Source organism: Pleurodeles waltl, chromosome 2_2, assembly GCF_031143425.1.
Source record: "Pleurodeles waltl isolate 20211129_DDA chromosome 2_2, aPleWal1.hap1.20221129, whole genome shotgun sequence".
NCBI classification, from domain to species: Eukaryota; Metazoa; Chordata; class Amphibia; order Caudata; family Salamandridae; genus Pleurodeles; species Pleurodeles waltl.
Window position 1 is genome coordinate 975,584,307 of NC_090439.1, and position 27,068 is coordinate 975,611,374.

General features: G+C 43.2%; 1 protein-coding gene across 3 annotated transcripts in view; it reads left to right on the forward strand.

Moving 5' to 3' along the window:
* DEPTOR (DEP domain containing MTOR interacting protein) overlaps positions 1-27,068 on the forward strand; it is a 524,264-nt gene that overhangs the window by 242,803 nt on the left and 254,393 nt on the right. For all 3 annotated transcript variants that reach the window (XM_069220677.1, XM_069220676.1, XM_069220678.1), the window contains one exon: positions 4,128-4,251. In XM_069220677.1, the coding sequence (XP_069076778.1) occupies positions 4,128-4,251 (124 nt within the window). The remainder of the gene's footprint in view (positions 1-4,127; positions 4,252-27,068) is intronic.

The following is a 27,068-nucleotide window of genomic DNA, read 5'->3' on the forward strand; positions in this document are numbered from 1 at the left end:
AGACTCCTTTGCAAACCTCACAATTTGGCCCAAAAAACACTTTTTCCTCTCCTTTTGGTGACAGAAAATTCTGGAATCTGAGAGGAGCCACTAATTTCCTTCTACCCAGCGTTCCCCCAAGTCTTCCGATAAAAATGGTACCCCACTTGTTGGGTAGGCCTAGCGCCCGTGACAGGAAATGCCCCTAAACACAACGTGGACACATCACATTTTCCCAAAGAAAACAGAGCTGTTCTATGCAAACTGCCTAGCTGTGGGTCTTGGCCTCTAGCTCAGCCGTCACCTAGGGAAACCTAGCAAACCTGCGCTGTTTTGAAAACTAGACACCTAGGGGAATCCAAGATGGGGTGACTTGTGGGGCTCTGACCAGGTTCTGTTACCCAGAATCCTTTGCAAACCTCAAAATTTGGCCAAAAAAACACTTTTTCCTCTCATTTCAGAGACAGAAAGTTCTGGAATCTGAGAGGAGCCACAAATGTCCTTCTACCCAGCATTCCCCCAAGTCTCCCGATAAAAATGGTACCTCACTTGTGTGGGTAGGTCTTGCGCCCCCGACAGGAAATGCCCCAAAACACAACGTGGACACCTCATTTTCCTTAAGAACACAGAGCTGTTTTTTGCAAACTGCCCAGCTGTGGATTTCGGCCTCTAGCTCAGCTGGCACCTAGGGACACCTAGCAAGCCTGTGCATTTTTTAAAACTAGGCACCTAGGGGAATCCAAAATTGGGTGACTTGTGGGATTCTGACCAGGTTCTGTTACCCAGAATCCTTTGCAAACCTCAAAATGTGGCCCAAAAACACTTTTTCCTCTCATTTCGGTGACAGACAGTTCTGGAATCTGAGAGGAGCAACAAATTTCCTTCCACCCAGCATTCCCCAAGTCTCCCTATAAACATGGTACCTCACTTGTGTGGGTAGGCCTAGCGCCCGACAGGAAATGCCTTAAAACACAACGTGGACACATCACATTTTCCTAAAGAAAACAGAGCTGTTTTTTGCAAACTGCCCACCTGTGGATTTTGGTCACTAGCTCAGCCGGCACCTAGCGAAACCTAGCAAACCTGTGCATTTTTGAAAACTAGACACCTAGGGGAACCAAAAATGGGGTGACTTGTGGGGCTCTGACCAGGTTCTGTTACCCAGAATCTTTTGCAAACCTCAAAAAGTGGCCAAAAAAACACTTTTTCCTCTCATTTCGGTGACAGAAAGATCTGTAATCTGAGAGGGGCCACAAATTTCCTTCCTCCCAGCGTTCCCCCAAGTCTCCCGATAAAAATGGTACCTCACTTGTGTGGTTAGGCCTAGTGCTCGCAAAAGGAAATGCCCCAAAACACTATCTGGACACATCAAAATTACCAAATACAAAACTACCTGTTTTTGGGGGCAGGGGCCACCTGTGTTTTTGGTCCTGGGCTCAGCAGCCATCTAGGAAAACCTACCAAACCCAGATATTTCTGAAAACTAGACACCTGAGGGAGTCCAGGGAGGTGTGACTTGCGTGGATCCCCCAATGATTTCTTACCCAGAATCCTCAGCAAACCTCAAATTTAGCTAAATAAATCACTTTTTTCCCACATTTCTGTGTGAGATCACCGCACCAGGACAAATTTCCTACCACCCAACGTTCCCCTGAGTCTCCCGGTGAAAATGATACTTCACTTGTGTCGGTGGGCCAAGTGCCTGTGTCAGGCAAGAGCCAAAATCGTTTTGAAGTTGAGGGGGAACCAAAGCTGGTCCAAATGGGCCGTTTGTAAAAAAAACATTTTTAGTCCATTATGGTACTGTAAAGCTCATTCTATTTTATCTCGCTTTTATTTCCACCCTTTCTATATAAATGTTAACTGGGATGTCTTTCGTCTGCCTTTTGAATAGAAATGAGGATTGGGGAAGAGCTTCCAGACTGGCTTGGTGCTGTTCTTGGCATCTACGTGTTACCAGTGTTGAGAAGTGTGGGACAGTTTCCTCCCTCTATAGCACAAGAAACCCTATGTTGCGTACCTCATGGAGATGGGACAGAAACATAGAATGGCACCAAATAAAGGCTGTGGTGAAGAGGCTTGACATATATTTATTGATGAAAAATATGATATTTTGCGATGTGCTTGTTAACTCAAATCGCCAACACATATTGAGGAGAGACAAGAAATGATTCACCTGTGTCAGTGAGTACCGGTTTCTATGTTTGGATCAAGTTTATTAAATCTTTACCTTCTCTTGGATGGACAGTATCTTTCCCCATGGGATCTTTTAATATATTTATTTAATAAAGCCATTCAAGGACAAGGAATCAGAAGGAGAATGTTTCTCCCACAATTGACATCAATGGTATTCTGGTAATTGCTGATTGAACTGGCGAGATCACGCTAAGAGCCTGAGCATCTTGCTATGTACTATTAATACATATCAAAGTTATGGGTTTATAGCCGCAGCTATCGACTTTGGAACTGGGGAAACAGGTTTGATTCTCAACATCATGTGGTTCTGGGCAAACCACTTAATATCCCTGTTCTGTAAATGATAACACCTACTAATCAGATCAGCAATTGCTTTGGTTGACGTTAAACCCTTCACTGTGCAACACACTGTTTTTGTTACTATTGTAAAACATTCTGTGTGAAATGTAATTTCTACCAAGTAAATAAATGCTTTATCTGTACAAATATCGTCAACTGTGCAAGCTCTCATTTAATACAGGAAAGGACAATCATTTGACTCAGACTTGATATGCCTAATTTTAGGTCTTCTGCTGTAGGCCATACAGCAGTTTGGTACTTGGTATCAGTTTGCATGTGATAACGCGAATGTATGATGTGTAGTGTACTGTTTTGTGTAAAACCATGTGCAAAATATATGGTGCAATGCTCACCTGCTTCTTGTTAATGCTAAGAGCTGTGTGACACATTGTACAGCAAACTATCACATGGATCAGTGTCTCCATTGCCTGCTACACAGGGCTGTTCAAATGGCCTTCACCTCTTATGGCAACTTCTAAGGTTGTCATCAAGAGCAATGTACATAGCATACAAGTGGAGGTATTCTGAACCCTTTTAGACTCATCACAATTTTACTATCCAAAGTAGTTCTATGCACAGTGACAATTACTAGTTAAATTACCTTCTCTATTCATAGGAAGGGAAAAATCCTTTACCCCTCAGCCAGAACAACAACCTGCCTTTACTACGCAGTCCCCACCACGTCTGCGACGTTACCACGCATTACTTTACCACGCAAGTCGTTACAGCGACTTGCTTTAGGAGACGCATTGTGGGACCGGTGTTGGATTTTCAAGTCTAACACCTTCCTTACTGTTGCGTAGACTGGAGTTGGAATAGTAATTTATACTATTCCAAAGACCAGCGCCCCCTAAGGCAAGTCGTTGTAACGACTTGCATGGTAAAGTATTGCGTGGTAACGTCGCATTTGTGGTAGTGTAAAGCCACGTGGGCAGGGTTCTGTCATACAACCTCACAGGATACTGTGCAATACTGCAGTCGTCAGCTGGTCAGTAATTAACAAACGGCCCTGAATATGCTTTTAGAATATTAACCAACTGTAGAGCCACAAACGTTGCTGTAATATGGCACCCACTGAGAGAAATAAACAGTGGCAAAACCAATAGGTCTGGCCTTGGCTTTCAGTCTTTTGGCTTTGACAATCATGTTTTTTTTTTTACTTTATTTGTTGAGGAAGGTGCTGGGCCCTTGCCAATCCAAACAAAAGTGGCTAAAAGCAAACATATTTCTGTAGACTCACAATGTGCAAAATGTCATTGTAGTTTTTATCACACAGGGAACTGCGTTGTATGCAGGTGTGCTCATTGTGAGGGAGCATAATGCCGTCACATAGAAGTTAGCCAATAGGTGAAGTAACATTGCCTCATGCTGTATGGTGTAGTGGGCAGAAGAAACATTTTAATGACACATTAGCAGACCAGGGATTGAAGAGTCTGGCTATAAGCCCCTATATGTAAGTATATTATGCATAGAAATTTAGGAAAATCAAAAAGACTTTGCTACTGCCAAACTTGATAAGTAGGATTTCTTCACTTCTATTTGATTCTTGTGCTATTGCTCCTCTGCTGGGTTGTGACTTCTCTGATTTGTGCTTTTCTTCCTATACTCCATAGTGTGTGATGAACATAAGGAATTCAAAGATGTCAAGCTCTTCTATCGCTTCAGGAAGGATGATGGCACCTTTCCCATGGACAATGAGGTCAAAGTCTTCATGAGAGGACAGAGGATGTATGAGAAGTAGGTTGCACTGAATGACTGAACACCTGAACAAACAAATGAAAGGATATGTTCATAATACAAGATGAGCTAATGGATTCCAAGAATGTGGACAAACATCTGCACAGTGTGAAGTAGTGAAACAATAGAGATGGAGCTAATAGAGTGGAGAGGATCTTGTAGATACATAGCAGCATTGGGCCCCTCCTTAGAGAGCCTCCACAGAATGTAGAAGTCCACAGTGCAACTTGACCACAGTACCATGTGCTATAGATTTTCATCCTCACTTGAAACACTATATGGGCTGTCACACGGACCCTCATGGCAAGCTCTGGGTTTTTCAAGCTGTTTTCAAGGCCCGTCCTGCATCTAGGTCTCCCAGGTCACGGTCACAGAGGCAAACTAATTATCATACTAATTTAATATGAACCTCTAAAGCGAATTCACGCGGAATTAAAAGCTCTTCATAAAGAGCTGTTAAAGGAGACGCTGTTGGGATTGTTAACGTTTTAGATAATGGGGCAAATTCACAAAGGTGATAAGGAATGCAAGAGCACTGCTGTAATACTCTTTTACATACTCTTCCGTGACTGTGTGAATTGGCCTGAAAGCAACTAAAATAGCAGGACTTAGAGAATGTTAATTTATAGATATTACAAATGGAAAAGACTGCCCTCTTTCCATGTTTATTAATAGCGAGTTAGATGTTTCAGGGATGATTCACAAGGTTGATTTGTATGCAAGAGTAAGTATAAGATTACTTCTGTAGTTCTACTTCCTGTACTCATAAATGTTTTTATGGTTTGGCCATAGTGTATTTGGCATTGTCTGAATTCTGTCTGGCTAAGTTATGTGGAGGCTGTGGTCTAAGAATAGGTTTGATGAATTGAAACTTGTGGACCCGTGTTATTGGCCATCAGACAAATTTGTGTGTGGGAGGGGGGTGGAGTGGAATACCTTGATAGAAGCTTTAAACACTGCATTAACCCATAGTCATATCTATTCGGCCATGCCTCTCAGCCACTGAGGTTGCTACATTTTTAAATGTGATACTTTTTGATTTAGAAGTAATAATATTTCTGGGTGATCTTGTTGTAGCTCTTCTTATTTATATGGTTCTGAAGAAAGTGTTCAGCACTGAGGTATCTCAGGCCCTTGGAGGTTTAACAATTGCCAGAAATCTGACCTTCTATAGACAGGCTAGGGATGAAATAAATGTTTGCCTAAGATTTACTGCTCATCAATCTCCCTAACTCTCATTGACTGAAACCTGAAGGATCAGACTTTCTTGAGTGTTAGCACTACATATTAAATCACTGTAGAACTCAAAAGACAGATGGGTTTTTCAAGCTTATTAATTTCATTCTTCACTTCAGTGTTATTGAGTTGCAACAGACAAGGTTAACTGGCAAATTTCAGCTTAACGGCAATGAGTATTTTATAGCCATCAATGAAAGGGCGATCATTCGATGGGCTATATACTTTTATGAAAATCTCTTTACACTATCAGTTTCATTTGCTTCCTGGAATAGTGGCCTTCTGACAGTTCTCTTGATGCTCTCACCCCATATGTGAAAAATAGTTTTTAATAAATGGATGTATACACTCTCCCTTATAATAAATACATACATCTCTTGGACGCCGCTGGCTCTTTTTAGAAGCTTATAAACAGCGGTAGCGAGAACAGTGTCATTGTCAAGGGTGATATGAATGGACAATTCTCTGAGGTTTGTGTCCTGGATGATGATTTTGCCAATATCTTGAAAATCCCATGTACTTGCAACATATATAAAAGTTCTATCTTAACAGTGTATTACACTACATATGTTTAATAGCTGACAGACTAATGTACCAACCTAAGCTGAGTTTTAATCAGCTGCTAAAAATGTGATTGTTGACTATGATTTGCTTGATTGTGGTTTACTCAGTAATGCTATTGTTGACCTTTTTTGAGCTACAACATGAAAGTGACAGTACATATATAATAATTGCACTTAAGGTCCATGTGGTCTCACTTAAAGCACCAAAACTTATCTAACCCATGGTTTAACATCAGGAGTGGCATACCTGCCCAAAAGTCAAAATATCTGAAGTAAACTCTGTTGCAACCTTTTTTTCTGTACCAGCTGTAAGAAGCTCACTGAGGATACATTTTTAAAAGCCTGTTATAAGTTAAAAGTGTGAACTGTTTTGTGCTATTTTCATTTGAATTGGTGAACTCTGAAACTGAGCCTGAACACCATGGTCCTTCAAAAATGTTTCTCTCTTTCTGATCTATGTATTGCCACGCACAGTTTTGAAATATCCCTTAAGCACAAGAAAGCAGAGTTTTTGGGGCCCTCTTTGTAAAAATTCAAGGTAAAATTGTTTCTATATTTTGGAAGTTGCCATGGATTGCGAGGACTTGGCTTTACCATCAAACAATGTAGTAACCCTTGCTTTGTGGATTTAATTATCACTGATGCTGAAAATGCAAATACAAACCACCTAATGATACTTGTTAATAATGACTTATTAGCTAGAGGCAACCCGTCTGAGCTGTCTGATTTTCACTAATAACCCTGAGTGGAAGATGTGTATGCTACTCTTGCTATAGCTGTTGGGCAAATAAAATTAGTTCCCAACGTTAGACAACATAGGTGCTCATACCTGTTCACAAGAACGATTCTCTTAATGACCCAGATTGATTTCCATCCATTGCCATGCTTGGCGTTGTTGAAAGAACTTATACCAAGTGCTTTATCAATCATATGGAGACATAAGTGGTCGTAAATGATGTAGTGCTAGCTTATCAAGTTGACTTTAAGGAGGAATGCAGCACTAATGTATATACTGTATGGTTCTCTACAAGATTTAAGATATTAGTTCAGAAATTGCATACTGACTGGGCTACCATTTATGCTTCTCTGAGCCTTAAAGGTGAAGCTGTGGTAAAGATCTCAGGGCATCGTTCTAAGATATATGCTTCAACTAGAGCTCTTAAGTTAATTTGTTAATGCTGCACAATGGCTCTTGCAGATGGAAAATTAGAAAGAAAGCATGTAGCAATACCATGCAACATTTGAGTTTGAGTTTATAAGTTTGTAAAGCGCATAGCTACCCTGGGGCATCCCAGCGCTGAAGTACGTGAGGGTCCAAGGGGAGAGAAAAAAAGAAAATAGAAGATTAGGTCAGAGAGTTGGCAGCAAAAAGAATAGTTTTTAATTTCTTCCTAAATAGGAGCTCGGAAGCCTCATGTCGAAGCTCTGAATGAAGGAAGGGAGTTCCATAGCCGAGCGGCTTTCACAGTGAAGGAGTTCCTTCCACAGGATTTCTTGGATCGTGCTATAAGTACTTGACGGGAGGTAGATGAGCGCAAAAGTCTAGGAGGAGTGTAGATGGAAAAAGAATGTCTGAGAAAAAAGGGGCCCCTATCATGTAGGGCTTTATGGACCAGACATAGTGATTTAAATTGGATACGTTGTTTTATTATAGGCAGCCAATGAAGTTTTACAAGCACCGGCTTGGCAGATAGCTTCCTAGATAGGTTGGTGAGCAGTCTAGCTGCGGCATTCTGCACCACTTGGAGTTTTTTTTATAACATAGTCTGGTGAACTGAGAAACAGAGAATTACCGTAGTCAAGGCGGGAAAGAATCAGGGCCTGAACAAGGATCCTTTTAGCCCTGGGTGGAAGAAGATTCAAAATCTTCCTGAGGGATCTCAGAAGGCCAAAGCACATAGATGAGAGCTTTTTGGACTGGATTTCCATAGTAAGTCGGGGCTCAAGCCAGAAACCAAGGCTCTTGATATGGGTCTTTGGAGATGGAAGGTTATTAAAAGCCTCTGAATAAGAAGTTAAAGTAAAAGCAGGAGGCCATTACTTATAATCATAACTTCGGATTTCCCATCATTAAATTTCAGTTTAAATAAGTTCATCCAGTTAGCAATGTCTGCAAGACAGCCAGAGAGACTGGAGAAGAAGGACTGCCTAATGCTGGAGAGGGATTCTACTAGCTGAGTATCGTCAGCATAGGTGACCATAGAAAGATTATATGGGGAGATGACCTTCGCCCGAGAGGATAGGTACACATTAAATAGAGTTGAACTCAGAGAAGAACCCTGAGGGACTCCACAGGTTAAAAGGATAAATATCGGACAAAAAAGAACGATCTAAGACTTGAAAAGATCTTCCTGTGAGAAAAGAGAAGAGCCACGACAAAGCAGTGCCTCCTATCCCCATCTTGGAGAGTCTGTGAGAAAAAAGGTTGTGGTCAACAGTATCAAATGCTGCGCTAAGATCAAGTGATAAAATAGCGGCATGGCCGCCTTGATCCAGAAGTTGCCTGGCAGATTCAGTGACTGCTAAAAGAGCAGACTCCGTACTATGCTGAGCTCTGAAACTCATCTGAGAAGAATCCAAGAGTTTCTGGTTCTCCAGATGACTAGTCAGCTGAAGATTAACATGTTTTTCCAGGACTTTTGGGAGGAGAGCAATTGGCCTATAGTTATCTAACAAAGCGGGATCCAAATAAGGTTTTTTAAGGAGGGGTTTAATGATGGCATGTTTAAAAGACAGAGGCAAAAAGCCAGAGGATAAGGAATGGTTTAAAAGTTTTAACAGAGGGGGAACAATAAAATCTGAGGCGAATAGCAAAATAGAAGAAGGAGCTGAATCAAGAGGGGAGCCAGACTTGATGCTGCGAAGGAGGTTAATAACCAGAGTGTCTGTAAGGGGTTGAAAAACATTAAGAGTAGTGCATGGGGCGGCCACATCGGTTAACTGGAGGTCCATGGATTCTAAAGAAGAGGGCGGAGGGAATAAAGAATATATTTTGGTAATTTTATCCCGAAAATGGGTGGCAAATAAATTACTCTGTTTAGTAGATGCCTCTATGGGGGAGTCAATTTGAGGCGCCAACGTCAATTCCTTAAAAATCTGGAAAATTGCTTTATGAGAGTTAGAGGATTCTTCTATTTTCATACTGTAGTATGTCGCATTAAGTTGTAATAGAAGAGGTGAGAACCATGGGTTAGATTTATGGGTAGGCTTTTTTATTCTAGTCTTAATAGGTAAAACAGAGTCTAAAGAAGTAGAAATCTAATTGTTAAATGATTCTGCAGTAATCCGAGATGAATGAGAAAAGGTATCAAGCACTTTCTGCCACTCTGTGGGGACTAACTTGGACCAAATACGTCCCACTGTTTTAATCTTAGTATGAGGGTCCAAAGTTTGATTATAGGAGAGAGAGAAGGACATGAGAAAATGATCTGTCCAGGTAAGGGGCAGAGGGGTAAAAAGCAGGTACATTACTAAAATTGAGATCAATAGTATGACCTTTAGAGTGAGTGGGGGCTGTGGAATATTGTACTAAATTCAGAGCTGTTAGGGAAGCTGACAAAGATTTGGCAGCCGGACAGTCTATATTCTCGGAGTGAATATTGAAATCTCCGAGAATGGTCAGGTTGGGAAATTTGCAAATAAGACTGGCTGCGACATCGGGTAGGGATTCTAAAAAATTAACACAGGAACCTGGGGGGCGATGAAGAAGAATACCTGAAAAAGTAAAAGTAGGCGATAGATACAAAGAAAAAGTCATGCTATCACAACCTGAGAAATCCAACGGAGAGGCAGCGCATTTAATTGCCCTCTTATTAATAATAGCAATACCATCCCCCCTTATAAGGGGTCTATCCACATGTCTTAAGGAATAAGAAGATGGTAAAGTTCGAAAAATATCAACAGATGAATGATCTGTGAGCCACTTTTCAGTAAGGAAAAGCACATCTGGTTGGAGATCTGTTAATAATGAGTAAATATGTAAAGAGTGTGCTGGTAGGGAACAACAGTTAAGCAGGAGCATTTTGCCCAGTTGCTGAGAGGGGTCCATGGGAGGAGGGGAATTAGTGGGCTGAGAGGGGTTTATAAGAGGAGGGGAGTTAATAGACTTCCCAGGGCAGATAGAACATAACGAAAAGTTACAGGCGCCCAGAGTGTTAGAGGGACACTTACCGGTCATGGGGGATTTTAATGCCGGTGGAGATAGAGGGGGGTGAGTGGGCGTCTCAAATTCTAAAGGAGCAGCATTTCTGGGCTCTGGGCTCGTCTGGGTGCGGATGGGCGCAGGTGGGTTTGCCTCTGGCGCGCCAGCGAACAGCAGGCTTTAAATCCCCCATCCGGGGAAGCCTGGGACCGAGTCAGATAGCGGCTAGACTGCTAACCAAAATGGCGGCCGGTGAATGGCCTAGTAAGAACAAAGAAGGAGTAAAAATGTAGACTGCCGGCCCACTGAACACGGGTGCCGGCGGCTCCTAAAACAAAGAAAAACTGCCCAAAAAATAGTTCTGCCCAAAAAGGTGACTCAAAGCACCAAAACCTTTAAATATTTAAGAGAAGCTAAAAAGATAAAACACAGTAATTTTTAAAATGAAAAGGACTCACTAATCATATTCCCTTTCTACTATCGATTGTGGAGCAAGCATTTGCATTGTCCTTTTTTGTTAACAGATAAATATGACTACTATATTTGCTGATTTTAATGCTAGTCCCCTGAGGAAAGGACCTATTTTCAGCCAGTTTTTCAGCTATTTTCTTGTCTTTTTCTATTTGTAATTTGTAAATCAGTGGACCTGTTTAAGAGGTTTTGTGAAGAGATCACTATTCTAATCTAGTGAGTACCTTTCTGTATTTTAAAGACAAGAATTAGGTATAAAAGCAATTTTTTTACTTTAAAAATCGTCTGTTTATTCAGTTTTGCGTATTAGAAACAATTATTTCATATTTCAACAAGATTCAAGTCAGAATTGAACGGAATAGAGAAGGTTTTTTAAGTAAACTCTTTTCTAGACCTCGTTTTTGTCTTCAAAATACAGAATACAGAGGTGTCAAGCTCCATTTGATATAGCATTAAAAGCTATTTTGTATTTTTGCCATCACATAATCTCTGACATTGTGTGAACCTAATTCTTATGTTTAGAAATGAAAAAAAAGTTTTTCTTTTTTCCACGTTCTTTTGTACCTAATGTAAATATGCTTGCTCTTGATTATGTGTGTATTCACCCTTCAAAGAGTCATCTTGAGGATGGTAGGCAAAAGACATGGGAGATGTTACTGTGGGCCACAAAGCATAATTTTTCTCTTAATGTTTTACTTGCCTTAACATTCAAAGGGTTTAAGGGTTTGTTTGATATTGGTCAAAGCGTTTTTAATAGATCAAGTGATCTCTTGGCCCCAAATAATGTTTAGGAGTGTTCTACTTTTTATTTTGGGATGTTGGGAGTAAAAGCACTGTAAAGAAAATGCATAATCTTAAATTCCTTCCTATTATTAGGCAACAAAAATAGTGGTGGTCCATCTTGGGGTATGTAGTGACTAAAGACTTTGAGCTGGACATATTTGTAGAGTGGGGGAGGTCAGAGTTTGGCTAAAAGTCTATCTATTTCTCCCTACTTAAACGATTAGCAGGGTGGTGCAAAGCTTATCTAGTGGACTGAGTGCTCAAAGGAACAGTCCCACAATATAAATGTGGGTGACATAGAATGTGCCAGGCGGTGGGTTCAGCATATTTTGTAGGTTTTAAGGTGCAACAGTCTTGGATAAAAAATAACAAATTCCCTTTTCTTTGGGGTAAAGAAAGGATACATGCCCAATTTTTATAGCAAGTGAATCTTTAATTAATCTGTTTTTTCTGTATGCCAGTTATGATTTTGTTTTGTTGAATGAGCACTATGAAATGATCGGTCTTTGTCTTGATAGTGCATCTTTCTTTGGTAGTGGGTGCGTCTTTTTTCAGTGTTTGATAACAAAAATGGTCTGTGCTTCCTGCATATTATATTAATCTCTAAAGAGAACAGATTTAAAACATTTCACAATGCTGTGATATGTCTCCGGTAGTCTTCTGGGTGCGCCAAGTCAGGGAAAGGGACAGAAGGCTTTAAGATTTACAGTAGCATTTTAGACCCTCCTCTCGCCATAAGGATATAAATTCCTGCCCTGTTAACCAGAAGTTCTCTGTTTTTACTACCTATTCAGTACCACAGTGGTTAAGGATACAGGTCACAGACCACGAAGGCAACAGGTGCGAGGAATTTTAACTGAAGACTGATGAAGTGTGGCATATAACATAATATCATGGCTATAATACCTTACCCCTCTTCTTTCTCATAACCCTGCCAGCATATGGATGTATTAAGAAGGAAAAAGTATTTAAATGAAATCTAACAGGAGATAACCCAGAGTCACTCTCCAGCCACAATCCATGTGGGAGTATACGTATGAATCTGTTGTAAAGAAAAAGGAGCGAATCGTGGAAGGATCTAAAACATCACAGCCATAAAACACACACAAACACAGTGGTCTCACATCATGCATGATTAGAACATTTTCATCAGATCTGTAACAAGAACTAAGACACCAGAAATATCAAATCAGCACTACTATGATGAGGAACATGAATGCTTTCAGGATAAGCTACGACCCAGCGCTCCTACACAGTACTCATACAACCTTTGAAATCTCAGTGATCCCCTCAAACAAAGAAGAACCACAAACAATAACTATTGTAAAACAAAACAAACTTAAAAGCAAGGTATGCCAAAGCCCATAATAAAAGTGTTGTTCTTCTGATATGCGCGTAACAGTCATCTAACACCCCTTGCACCCGCTCAATGAACCTCATTACATTGAGGAAGCTTATCGCCAAAATCTGTGTACAGAAAACTTACTTTCTTATAACAGATGGTTCTGTGAGGGTCCAAAAAGTCAGAACAAAGCAAGCAACAGCAGCAGAGAGTATATACATCAACAAGAGGATGTGAATGTATTAGATGAAAGGAAAATGGTACAGGACATAATGCTTGTTCAGTGATAAGCCTACCTGTGTAAGGCTCCAGCTAGAAACATTATGCCATACAATCAGTAGATTGCCCTTCTGCCCATATTTAGCAATGTTGCAGGGCAGTTGGAGAGCCATATTTAGAGCCCTAACTTATTTATATATATTTTTAGAGAGTTATACAGCGTGCTAACACGTCACCTTGTTCACGTCAGAGCATTGGAAAAGTCACAAAAAGGAGTTTTGAGTCCAGTTGGAATAAGTGAGTAGTAGCTAAGCCGACATTCTTCAGTCAATCCCCTGGTATAGAAGGTTCTAATTTAATGCTGCACAGAGCAGATCTCCTTCTAGGTCTTCCCTGATTTGGAGATAGTTGCTTTCTGCTCAAGTCAAGGGCTGAGTGCTCCACAGTTTCGATCCATAGGGGTCTTCCAGCATGCCTTAATTTTGTGAAGCTGTGTTTTTGGATCAACTGAGAAAAGCAGGCTGCAAGTTCATGGTTGGTACATAGCGGCAAGCCATCCTATGAAGGTATACAGAACCTGATCAGCTACAGATGGAAAGTGAAAGCAAAACAATAAATTCTCAATATAACCCTCTCAGAGATCTAAAATAAGAAATATTGAGTTTTCCAGCATCCTGCAAACTTGCAGGGAGAAAAACATTTACAATCTCCTGAAACAGCTTTCACGAAATGGAAGAAAATCGTAACTTTTGCTACAGTATTCTGAAACAACCAACTGCGAACTCGTGAGTTGTCACCACTCCTCAAGATCGGAAAGATTAATTTGGCAGTGGGACACAAAGATGACTACATGTAAGAACATGTACAACATGTTAAAACCTTATCAGGTATTGTAGAAAACAGCAAACACCGGTGTCAAAAGACCAAATCCACCAAGCAATCATTACTGGAAACTTGAGCAACGTCTGGCATCCAGCCCGACTGTCATCTTCTTTTCTTCGATATCACTAAAATAAAATGATAACAACACAGAGAGCACAAAAATACCATCAACATGAGGTCAAAACCAAGTTACATCTCTGCCACTTCAAGACAGGTGGCTTAAATATGTTTTAGAAAGGAGCCATACTTGATTAGCAAACGTTTGCTGAACCATAGAGCAAAAATTAAATAATATGCTATCATAACACCAGCTGAATCAAGCCAATGTGCAGTGCAGCCATAATATCAATTTAGGAGCAGACAGGAAACTGGCCAAAAAAGAATGCTGTCTTAGTAGACAAACAGTTAAAAAAGAGTGACGACAGACTCATGAATATGCATACCACATCAAAGCTCTTGCACAGCAAACCCTCTGCCAGTGACTGCGTAGTAACACTCCCGTTGAGCACATGCGGTGTCCGAAGTTTCTGACAAACCTATCCTGAATACAGGAATACCTTCTGAAATTATGAACAGAAGAGAAGGTACTGTATCCCTGTGGTTGCAAGACGTTAGCATGTCAAAATAACGAACCCCTCCTATGTCCAGGACAGTACTTCCATGGTGTAAACGAAAAATCCATAGTGTCTGTAAGGAGCCTTAAATGAAGATGCAGGATCCAGGATGCAGGACAATGGCAGCCTTGAATTGTAAACACAAATTAAAAGAAGTGATAAATGTTGCCGTGACATTAATTTGAGAACACATTTCTGTATTCAGCAAAGCCAGAACACTTTACCACCTACTGGCATCGGAACGACCTCAGTTGAAACAGAATTACCACCCCAACATGAGGACATCATAAAAAGAATGATGTTTGTACATGCGATGCTTATACGTTTTTAAACGTCCAGGCACTTTTGGAGGAAGAACCAGCACATGCATCTGTAGGGTGTCTTTGAGAGGTGTGGCAATGCTTCTTCTGTAGCAGTGCATCTCTGAGCTTGCAACTATTGTTAGGCATTATAGTGCTTCTTCTAATGCACAAAAATATGTGCTCAATTTGGCAAGGCATCGGGTAACTAAGGGAGAGCCTATGGCAGCGCCTGCTGTTAGAGTGCACCTTGTTGGCACTACACAAGGAGCATGGAGAGAGTAAACAGAAGACAGTCCCAAACAGAGGACCAGCAGAAACCTCCCACTGACCACCAGTTGTACAATTCTACACCAATAGATTCTAGCCAAGACGAAGGTGCCCGAACCACTTACCCTGGATGGACCGAAGACCAAGTCACACAGCTGCCATGTGGATGTGGTACCCAGTCCTCCATTGAAATATGCAGAGTATTCCATGTAAGCCTTGAGCAGGCTTCAACTTATGCAAACAAAAAACACTACAAGGCAGCAGGACATTTGGTGTGAAGTTTATCTGGTTGGGTGGGTAGGTTTTAACGCTGCAGTCAAGGAGGATTTGGTAAGAAAGGTCCCCCCAATCCTATACTGCTGAGTAGGTGTGAGAGGCAGATTGATGCCAGTCAATGCCCCCCTGATCTTTGTAGCCTCACCAGGACTGTCTGACACGTGTCCAGTCAATTGAAGATGGGCATGTGACTACTTAACTTGTGTTCCTACTGCACGGGTGCTCCCTAAGACAGCGTCTGTGGCACACTCTGGCATAGAAAAATATAAATTCAGGGGCCACACGTGTCTGTGGTGGGAGGCTCCACTTTGGTGGGCTTGGAACCATAATGCAGTAATGGAAGAGCATCCAGTGGTGAAATGTAATGTGGACTTGGGCCTAAAATATGAGCTAAAGAACCCTTTGCAAGGATATTACAAGTCAATGAGGAGTTCCGTGACCATATAGAAGAAGGAGTCTCAAGGCAGAATTCCATAAGGTCGTGGATTCCGAGGTGACTTGCAATATCCTTTTATTATACGACAAAGGGTATTATTTTTCCTTATTATACACAATCACAATTTTACCATTGTCCCAGAATGCCTAAGTGTTTGCCTCTTTCGCCTTCTTGTGAATGAGTATAATTGCAAATATGAAGATTACATTTAGAGATAAATTAAACACACCAACCAGTGTTTTGTAGCAAAATCATATTAAATGCAGTTTAATGTAAAAATATATGTACTTCCTAATGTTCTATTGTTTTGTAGCCGTTTTAGTTATAGCTTCATACATGTTATTTTAGCAGACTAGGCCTGCCACTGTGCACTTTAACCTAGACATATTTTATTCAGCTTTGTTTTATTATTTTAACAATAGCCACATTTGTGGTCTTATTTTATTTTCTCTAACTAGCTGTTCTTTGCCTAGGCCAGCACGGCGTTCTTAAACAAGACACTTCTTTCACTCTGTGCTTTTCTCAAGGCAGCAGTAAGATAGGCTGCCGGCATTGTGGCGGCACCCCCCACTGATTGAGGCCCCCCCCCTGCCTCCTCCCCAGATCCCCAAAAACTCAGACCACACCTATTTCGCTTTTATGGAAGAATTGAGGCTGCAGTTTATTAGGCAAGTTTTTTTTTTTTAACTTACAAGCGATCCTTCAACCATCATTTTATTTTTACTCCACGGGCTAGTGCCCTTCTTTTCACCGGCCTCCCGAACACTGTGCCCGACATTCAGTGCTGGCCAGTTTGCCCTCAGGTGCCCTATCACTTTGGGTGTAACTATTCAGCCCCTACTGGGTGATCTTTCACTTCCGGAGCAACACTTAATTGTTTCCGGGTAAGCGTCTGCTTCCAACCCAGCCGGGTGACCTTTCACTTCCGGCACAACCACACCTTTTTAGGGCAGGCGTCTGCTTCCAGCCCACCGGGTGACCATTCACTTCCGATACCACTATTATTTTATTCCTGGCAAGCGTCAGCTTCCAGCCAAGTCACCTTTACCCAACTTCTTGCGGGACACCAGCTGTGCCCTTGATTGTTTCCTTCCGGTTCAACACACAAGGCCATTGTGGTAGCCTGCCAGTACCACCCTAGATCCTGGCTGTCACCTGTTTGTGGTCTGTTCCCCTCACACAAATAGACATCATTCTTTCAGATCGCCTTGTAAGTACCGCCATGCGTTGCTGGGAGCTTTCGCTGCCAGCAAGGCCTCCCCCCCCCCCCCCACGCCTTAGGTGCACCTCACTTCTTCCCCTCTGCCAATAATCTTTTGCATTCAATGCTGCCCTTATGTTCCTTAAACATATATCCACCCCAATATCCAACAGGTGTACCCCATTTGGACCGTGATAGTCTGGCTGCCGCAAATCAATTAAACTATGCTTAATCCCACGTAGGCCCATCCCCACCAGGAATTTGGTCATGAGGCCATTTAGCCTCCTCCTTGACAACTCTATACCGCCTTAGGATTGAGCCCCTTTCCAAGACCTTCTGGGAATGATCTCTGACCATAACACCTCTGTGGCATCCATGGTCCTTGCCAACTCGGTGAGAGATTCCTTCATAATTTGCAACAAATTGCCCCTGCCCATATCTGGGAGTTCATTCCCACCTAAGTGAATTATTAACACATCTGGGTTTCTTGCTCGCTTTTGGCATGCCTGAATGACACCTTCCAAGTCCCTTCACCGCAGCCTGGGCTTTCAGACCCAGTCCACCCTTGTGCGCTGGAATGAGAATATTGCATTCGCCCCACTGTTGCCAGCTCTTTCCGCTGTCCTGGACACGTAAGAGTGCCTGATGATCCACACGGTTTTGCATTATGTGGAGGAAAACAAACACAAAAGGGAGGAGGTGAAGCTTGCGCCAACAGTCATGGCTTTATTGTATTTATTACTGATACATTGTACTACATTTTGCTCAGACATCCGCCTTGAGTTTTTTCTTGGACCATCCTTCCCGTCGTCCATTAATTATGGATGTTTGGGGGTATATACAAACGGAATCTATCAGATCCCCATCTCCCAATTTTTTTTAATGTATTAGCTGACATTCCTGCCTAGAAGGCTGTCGTGGCCGCACCAATTCTAAATGAATGTGTGGTGAAGTAACACCCCGAAGCCCTGCTATCTTTACCGTTGATGCCAACACCCTCCTAAACTGATATGTTGTCAAAGGTGTCCAATCCTTGTGAGTGAGGAGGTATAGCTTACCCTGGCCCCAATCCTTTCCTGTATGTAACCTGCCAGGAGTCGAACTGGGCAATATGTGCTGTATTTCTTCATCTCACTCAGTACAATATTCTGTCCCCTGCCTAACTGATCTGTCTTGGATTGCCTGACTCGGATAGTCACATTGTGAGGGCCCCAGTTTAAATCATTAACCAACAGGGCCCTGCAACTCTTGTCCCCTTTGGCTCTGGCTACCAGCTCGATTACCCTGAATGCACCAAAAAAGGCCAGCGTGAACGCTGTACTAAATAGTAAAGTCTCAAATTGTGAATGGCACACCAAAGGGAGGTGGTCAATCGATACCCTTAGCGTCGAAATTTCTATAGGTGACCTAGAATCCTGTTTCTTTTCTTCACGTTTGGCCCATCCTTTTAAAGCTTCCTTGAGCAGAAATCCTTTTGTTGGGTCCTTCATACCCTTCAGCTTTGCTTTGTGTGCTACCGCTGCCAAATGCTCCATTACCCAATTCCTGCTTTTCTTTGCCCCCTTTGCCCATACAACAAAGTGTTTGACCCGTCCCACCAATGCCTCAAATTCCTTATTCGTATCAACCACCCCAGGTGCAATGTCTTCAAATGTCTCTATGCAACGTTGGTACCGCTGCCTTGTGCCAACCATTAGCGCTTTCTCCGCCATCCTCTGAAGCTGTAATGCTACTGAATCAGTTCCCAGAACTCCTCCTTGAAGGGGGTCATCTCCTTGTCTGCTTCTGGCCACTCCGCCTGGAACCTCTCCCACTGCAGGCGAGAAAGAGCATCAGCTGCCTTATTCTGCACCCCTTGCACATGCTTAGCCCTAACTTCAATATTGTACTGGAGGCACGTTAGCACCATTTGCCTTAGTAACCTCAGTACAATGGGGCATGAGGCTGTTTGCACATTAATGGCATGGACAGCTGCCATATTGTCTGACCGCATAACCAATTTTTTGTTGGCCAGACGATTGGTCCAAAGCAGCAATGACACTAGAATGGGAAAGCGCTCCAACGCGGTTATATTTCAAATCATTTTAGCATTGTGCCAATCTGTTGGCCATGCCCTGGCGCACCAAGCTGTCCCCAATATCGCTCCGAAGCCCCCAAGCCTGGAAGCATCTGTGTACAGTTGCAACTGCTCATTCGTAGTCCATGGTGATGGCCACAACCTAACTCGGTTGAAACCACATACGCAGGTCCCCTTTCAGACCTGCCCCCAACCTTACGAAATTATGCTTTTTAGTAATGCCTGCCGTTTCGCATGCCAACCTCCTTGAAAAGACTCTTCCTACCTGAATGACCCTCGATGCAAAGTTGAGCTTCCCCAGCAGCTCCTGTATGACTTTTAATGTTGCTTTCTCCTTCGTGAGCACCCTCCGCATTACTGCTGCCAAATCTAGTATCTTCCCCAGCGGGAGGCGGGAAACCACTTCTGTGGTGTCCAGCTCGATCCCTAAAAATGTCAGTCTAGTCGTTGGGCCCTCTGTTTTTCCCGCAGCCAAAGGTACCCCCAATTCTTGTGAAACAGATTCAAAGGCAGCCAACGCTTGTGCACAGTCCGATGAGTCGGCTTTACCCACAAACAAGAAATTAGCCAGGTAATGGAGCTTTCCGCCTGCTGGCTGCAACCTGTGTGTCGCCCATTGGAGAAAGGAACTAAAAGCCTCAAAATATGCCCATGATACAGAACATCCCATAGGCATGCACCTGTCGTAATATAGCTTTCCTTGAAACTGAAACCCCAATAAGTGGAAGCTATCTGGATGTACTGGCAACAGCCTAAATGCAGATTCAACATCCGCTTTTGCCATAAGGGCACCCAGACTAGCCTCCCTGTCTAGCTCGATCACCTCGTTGAATGAAGCATAAAAGACTGAACACAAGTCTTGGCTCAGCCAATCATTAACTGAATTTGCTTTTGGATATGAAAGATGATGAATCATCCGATATTTGCCTTCTTCTTTTTTGGGTACAGTCCCTAGTGGAGAGATGATAAAGTTTGCTAAGGGCGGTTCGTTAAACGGGCCTGCTATCCTACCCCCATGTAGCTCTTTTTCTATTTTTTCTGCCACCGTGTCTGGCATTTCCTGTGCGGAGCGGAGGTTCCTCAAAGACCTCCCAGCCTCTGGGCTCGAGTAAGGTATTCTGAAGCCCTCCTTAAAACCCCAGAAGAGTGATTCCCTCTCATCTTCTTTCGGGTACTCGTTCAAAAGTGCTGCTATAATGTCAAAATGGATCGGGGATGGGCCTTTTGTCAACGGGTCCCCTCTATGGCTGGCTGTTGAATATGCCGCCAGGTATTGCTCTGTTGACTGATTTGCAAGAGAAAACTAGGTGGTTGGCCCCGCACCGGGAACACCTGTGTTCGAATTTGCACGCCACACCCCAGTAACAGTTACCTGCATTGAAAAGACAGCAGGTGTTATCCCGAGCTTTCTGCTGGAGCAACGGTTTGAATCGGTCTCCCATCTTTGAAGTCCCAAATGACTGCATCTGCCCGTGCGTTGTTTGCGGGTGCCCGACCATGAGCTGCCCCTGGCTAGTCGCTGAGCCTTGGCTAACTGTCTGGGATGCCATACTGCCTTGTGGTTGAATGCTGTGAAGCAACTGTGTTGCCTGCAGGGAGCCAGATGGCTGGCTCATCCCAGCCAATGACTGTGGGTCCCTATCCCAGCTAGGCCTCGTATTTACCTGGCCATTTCCAACTTGATGTAACACTCCTCCCTCGTGCACTGCAGAGACTGGGCAATTATTATTAGGTTGTTGGCCGGGCACACCAAGCACCAGCTGTCTCTCTCCCATACCTAATCACTGTTGTTGTGACGGGCCATTGACTCGTTGCTGTTGCCCTAAGCCCAATCCTGTGAGGTGGTGACTTTGGCTGACCAAAGAATGCTGATAACTTGGGCCATACCCCAAACTTTGGTGTTGGGGACCGCTAACCTGTTGAGTAGGTGTCCAGGAAATGGTGGCTACATTTTGGAACTGATCGCTCTGTGCCTGCTGTGAGTCTGTCAGTAATTGAGGAGCCAGTCCTGACTGTGCGTTTGAGAGAGATTCGCTGGCGCACTGCTTAATTATAATCCCTGCCCCCAAAGTGTTGTGGGCCACTGTTGTAAACCAAATTCTGCCCTGGATGTCCCCACCCATTATCCAGCTCCTGACCCAGTGAGCTCCATCCATTCTTCCGCCTCCCTCTGATCCCACGACATGCCTGGCGTCACCTCCATGCGCTGGCGAAAGGCTAAGTCATATTGCAGCCAACCCATACCTCCAAAACGCCTGAACCTTTCCTGAATAGCCTGATTGTACCTAATCAAGGCTGGACCCTGTTCCGGGTACCTCTCCAAAAATATGGCTGCTAACAAGGCAAATGCATCCAGCCAGTTCATAATATTATCCTCTGGTCCGACCCTTTTTCTATCCTTGCCCTGTCCAGAACCTTTAAAAGTATCCGCGCCCCTGCGTAATGCTCTAGTAAGGTGAAAATATCAATGAATTCTCTGTTCCACACTCTCTCCTTAACCCCTTGTGGAATATGCCATGCAAGTGAACGCCTCCCACTCATTCCTAACACCCCTCCATCCTTGGGTGGTGCAGGAGTAGGTTTGTTAACCTCTGCTATTTGTGCCAGGGGGTCCTCCGTGGGTGTCCTGGAGTTATCTCTGCCTGTCCTCTCAAGCGCATATTGAACTGCCAGTTTATCACCATCATGCTCCTCCATCCCCCACCTCCCACACATCTGTTGGACTCCCCTCACCGGAGTCACGTGCCACCAACCCTTTCTTCCTGTTCCCCACCCCTGTTGTTGCATTTTTTGTCTGCCCCTTCCATTCCTTGAAAAATGTCATCATCATTTTTGAGAACTCACCCAAATCACCAGCCTCTGGTGTTAGTGTACTTCCTTCGTTAGAAGGTTCTTGCTCCTCACCAATTGGCCGAAGTGGCACTGGCGCCCGCACCTTGTGGTCAATACTAACCCCCACTGCCAACCTATTCTCTTCTTGTGCCTTTTTTGTTTTCTTTGCTTTTGATGTCCCACTACCCCTCGCCCTTTTGACCTTCCCCTTAGTCTCGGGCTGCTCCCCTTGTGGTAATGAGAACGTATGATCAGTCACTGCTACCATTCCTGGTTGTAACTCCTCCTTGTCCACGGACTGTCCTCTCCATGGGATTTGGGTGCTCGCATATGGGCCATGGCCATGTCCCAACCTCCCCAACCGTTGGTTTTGGCTGTTGCTGCAAAGTTGGCCCAAAATTGCTCCGATTCTCTCCATCCAGATGATTAATCTCCTGGGACACCCCCGCTAGCTCTTGCCTCCTCCTCCGTTGCCAAATCTATGTCAATACTCCATCCTCCGCCATCCTTTCTATGTACCGGTGTGGTGCCGGCCCCCTTCCCAGGTGACCTCTGCGACATTTATCCCTTAGCGTACTCAATCTCTTCTCCCTGTCTTTTATGCAGGTGGGTGGGTGGGTGGGTGGGTGTACTCGTAAGAATCCCCTGGAGAAAGAGGGCGCCGCTCCAGGTGCCTGCCATTAAATGCCTCCCACCCCCCCATCCACATTCCTCCCTTTAAATTTACGACTGGGCTAGACCCAGTGTTTCCCTACCTATCTGTACTTCTCTGTCTGCCTTAACCCCCCCCCCCCCCCTTATTCCTGATAAGCCCGGGTTCTGCTCCCTGGGGGTGGCCTCCACTAAGGCCCATGGTCCAGCTATGTGGGGCAGAACCAAGGGGCAAAAGTGGTACACTTTGTCTCTAATATTCACAGAAACATACACTCTCTTATGTGGGGGTCCTTTTTTGGAACATCAGCTGTTTTATTATAAAAACACTACTTTGACCCATGCATGTTAGAGGGAGTTTCCAGCCAGATGACCACAACTGTATGCTGATTGCTTCGCTACAGCTGCTTATGCAGACTTCGGGCTTCTTGCTCAGGTATGAGGGATGATGTCTTCCCAGGGGGAACATGAAGGGCAGAATTAGAGCTTAACAGGCTGTGCTCTAACATAGCCTAGGTAGGAGCTATTTTTAACGATTTTAGTGACAATATGGTAGCGTTACTTTTATGTTTCACTCTCCTTGTCACAATTTTAATCCTGTCATGTTTCATCGTCCTAGTTATTGCAATACATGCTTTACTATCTAAGATGCAGTTACTTCAATAAAATCTTATTGAACTATATTCTGCCTCTGATTGTCCTTGCATATGTGAGACTAATGTAACTGAGAGAAACAGATGAGATCTGAGCGACCACGATTTCCCTGAGGAATGAATTGTGTCATGCGCTCGGCTGCTCAATCATCCCTGCTCTTGGATGGAGATGAGGCACTGCTAGTTAGCCGGAGCTAAACCCGGATTAGGCTGACAGGTGTCACCTGTAGTGGGTTCAGACTCAGTCCCCCACAGTGCAAGTGATTCTGCCATCCAAATCCAGTAGTCTCATTAGGATAATGAGAGCCTAAGTGACATTATAAAATGCAGAGATTACCGCTTGATGCACAGACAATAGACATTTCGCCATCAGAGGCTGTTTTCTGCTATAATAGGTAATTTCAAGATAACAGGTCAGAAGTGCTAAAAAGCTAGTTTTCAAGTAGCAGTTGTGGTCCTGCTGGTTGAGATAAATTTCACAATATAGGTTGCCTGGCAACATGCACTATGATGTCACAACCCAGATGCAGTAATTATTAGAATTGAACAGTGGTGTAATTTTCTTATTACAGTTGACTAGCAATGTAACAAGTAAACAAGAAAATGACAGACATGATTCTATACAGGGGTAATGGTCTTCCATGTATTATACTGTTCTCTTCAGTAGCTGAATGCTGTAGATTCGTGTAGACTTTATTAAGAGTAGAGAGACTGGAAAAAAGATTTTTTGTCAGGTAAAGTAAATTATAGTTAATAGTGGGTCAGCAGCCAAAGGAAACAAATGGATCTATAAATTCAGTGATATGAGCAAAAGTCCAGAAGCGATTCTGGCTGCTAGGCTTAAATATCTGCCAGAAAACATGGATGTCACAGAAAGATTTCCTTAGATTGATGATGTCACTGGTTCCTTCTGGGTACTTTACATCAAAGCAAGGGGGACTGTGAAGATCAGTCTTACGGTGATACTTTGGTACATTAGATCCATTCTTTAAACAAAGCAGGTAGTTGCCAAAGCAGTTTCTAGATGCTGAAGGGTTGATACTGTGGGTGCTTGTAGACCTTAAACTCTTCTGTAGGATTAAAGGGGTTTGAGACTGTGGCACTGGAACAATTTTCAGGGTGGAGATGCTTCCATCAGCGTTATATCACTGAAGTCATATGGGTTGTGAATAATCTAAGCGTCACACAAAGAGCAAGTATAGCAAATTAACCAAGCCAATTGAGTAGGAGAGTTCTAAGGGTGTGGTATGAAGCCGATGGTGCATTTTGGAGCTGTTACAAATATATTACTAAAGCATCATGTGATAGCACACTGTCATTTACAGACAGCACATTTCCCACAGTAATGGCAACACAATTTGCACTGACATCCAGTTTTACTGATACGACAGTATAGCATACAATCAACGTGTGGAAATCAGGTTTCTGCACATATTTATTATTTGCACATCACCAAATAGTGTATTGTTGTTTTGATCCTATTAAAATCTTTGTTTCCATCGCAGTTTGGAATTACAGAAGAAAATGTGCTTCATTTATGCCTTACTAGCTACTGATATATTTACAAATATTTGTACAGTTTTGTGTTAAAAAATGCTGACATCCACCAGCGTTTCCTTTTACACTGCCCAGTGTCCGAGCAAGATTCGTCAGGTTTTTCACGTTACAAAATCCTCTAACTTTGGATTCATAGAAAGAAAAATAAACACCAATCTACATGTTGAAAGAATATACAGCTATTTGAGAAGATATGGCCTGACAATTAACCTGTGTCTTTGAGCAGTAGCAAATGTAACAAGATAAAAAATAAAATGTAAAGGCACGGTTAAGGCTCCCATCAGCTCTCCTCCGTGGGTGGTGCTCGAGTACCGCCTGGTAGTAGTGGGAGAGGGAATGATCAGTATCCGACGGCTAGGCCTCTGTTCAGAACTATAATTAATAAATAATGATATTGAAGACGCTCAGCTACTGAATGCCGGGCTTCAAGGCAATATTTGCCGGGGGACAGTATGCCTGTAAATAGCACGTGGTTCATTATTGACACTGATTTCCGGATACCTTCTTATTTCGTAGCAAGAATATTCGTATTCACAATAAAAGAAGGCAATCATGATTTAACACAGAGTCTTTCACCATGGGTGTTGGCTGCATTGATTTATTCCCCTCTTCATCCTGTGCGTATCCTTTAATAATATTAATTTGCATATTACACAGCACCTTTTAGTGCAGATTTTGCAAATGCAAAGGTTTTCTACTAAGCAATTTAGTGAAATGTATGGTATCAACCTCTGAAGCATGAAAGGCGGAGTCAGCCCTGTCGGGATTTAGTCCAGTGGTTGTAGAATATACACTATCTCATCAGTGTATTGATAATCCATGACGATATCTTGCAATAAAGAAAACTAAATAAGATACTTTGGAAGGTCAGAGGCCATAAGACCTTAAAACCCAAACATACTTGTCACAAGGATGTTTTAACATTTGTGTACACAGCATGCGATAGCTTCCGTTATATGGGGAGAAAATCTTTAATTGCACCTTTTAGTGCAAAATTCAGAATAAACAGTACAGAGTTTCGCCCGCTTCTCCATAGAGAAATGCTTCTTTGTGGGCTCTGAATTGCGGTTTGAAATACAAACAAGCGAAGCCCTTGCTTAGAGCGCTGTGTGAATTCTAGAATTCAGCAGACTTTGAATTATCCCCAGAAAAATACTGCATTTACGTATCTAAAATGTGATGGTATTGTTGCTCCATAAGCCGTTGTATGTCATATATGTTACTGCCCCATATGTAGTAATGCCCCGTGTGTTGCTGCACCTCGTGAGTGAATCACGAGCTAGTATAGTTTTTCTTTAGGCGCTATTTTAAAGCAGCCCTTAGAGGTGATAAGGTGCCGAATGAGGGTGCATGCGGGCCTGGCACTGAAAGAAGCATGTTGGGGCCTGACCTGCTGTCTGTGGCCCCTGAGTCTAGCGGAGAACAGCCTAAAGAATTCAGGGTGTGATGGGTATGTATGGAAGCGCGCACTCAGTTGTCCAGTGTACATGTTTCTCTCTCTAAAAGGCCTTCCAGTGAATGATGTCTCAGTACATCTCAAAACCCAAGCTGGCAGGCGTCACCGCGGAGGGTTCTATGACACCTGCTGCCGGGGACTGTGGGAGCTGCAGGGCTGGGCGAAGAGAACTTCTCTGCACTGGGTGCCCCTTTGAAAACAGCGCTCAGAATCACGCTTTTTTGTTGGTTACGTGGTAAAGACTAGTACGTGGGTCTCCATTTTTCAAGGATAAACCACTAACTAGCTACCTTAGCGTTAAAGCTGCTTTACTAGCAAGATGGCCCAGTGATTTATCGCGCTTCGCTGACTTCTGCAGTTGACCTGAAAATCCCGCGTTAGAATCCCGGCAAAGCGCCGCGAGCTTTCCAGCCCCATGAGGTAAACGTAAATAGATTCCAGTTAATTTGTGTAACAGCAACAACTGTTACTGACAGCGCTTAGAGAGAGCAGAAGGGGCCTGTGGCATGTTAGGTTGAAACAAGATATTATTACTATACCGAGAATTGCTCAGGGGATGTTGTGGTTGCAAAGACCTGGGGGTTAGTTCACAAAAGCATTTATGAGCAGACTGGGTACTACTACAGAAATACTCAATTCGGTACTTGTCTTTGAGAATCAACCCGAAAACGTCAAACTCCCTAGCAGTAAAAGTGTAAGATTATTCTCTGAATATTGCCACTTAATTCTGATTTTAGCTATTTTGGGGCAAATTCACAAAAGCATGTTAGAGTACTTGAAACGTTATTATAGGAATATCGCTTTACACATTTCGAAATGCATTTATGAATGTGCCCCAAAGTTCCAACTTCCTATTAG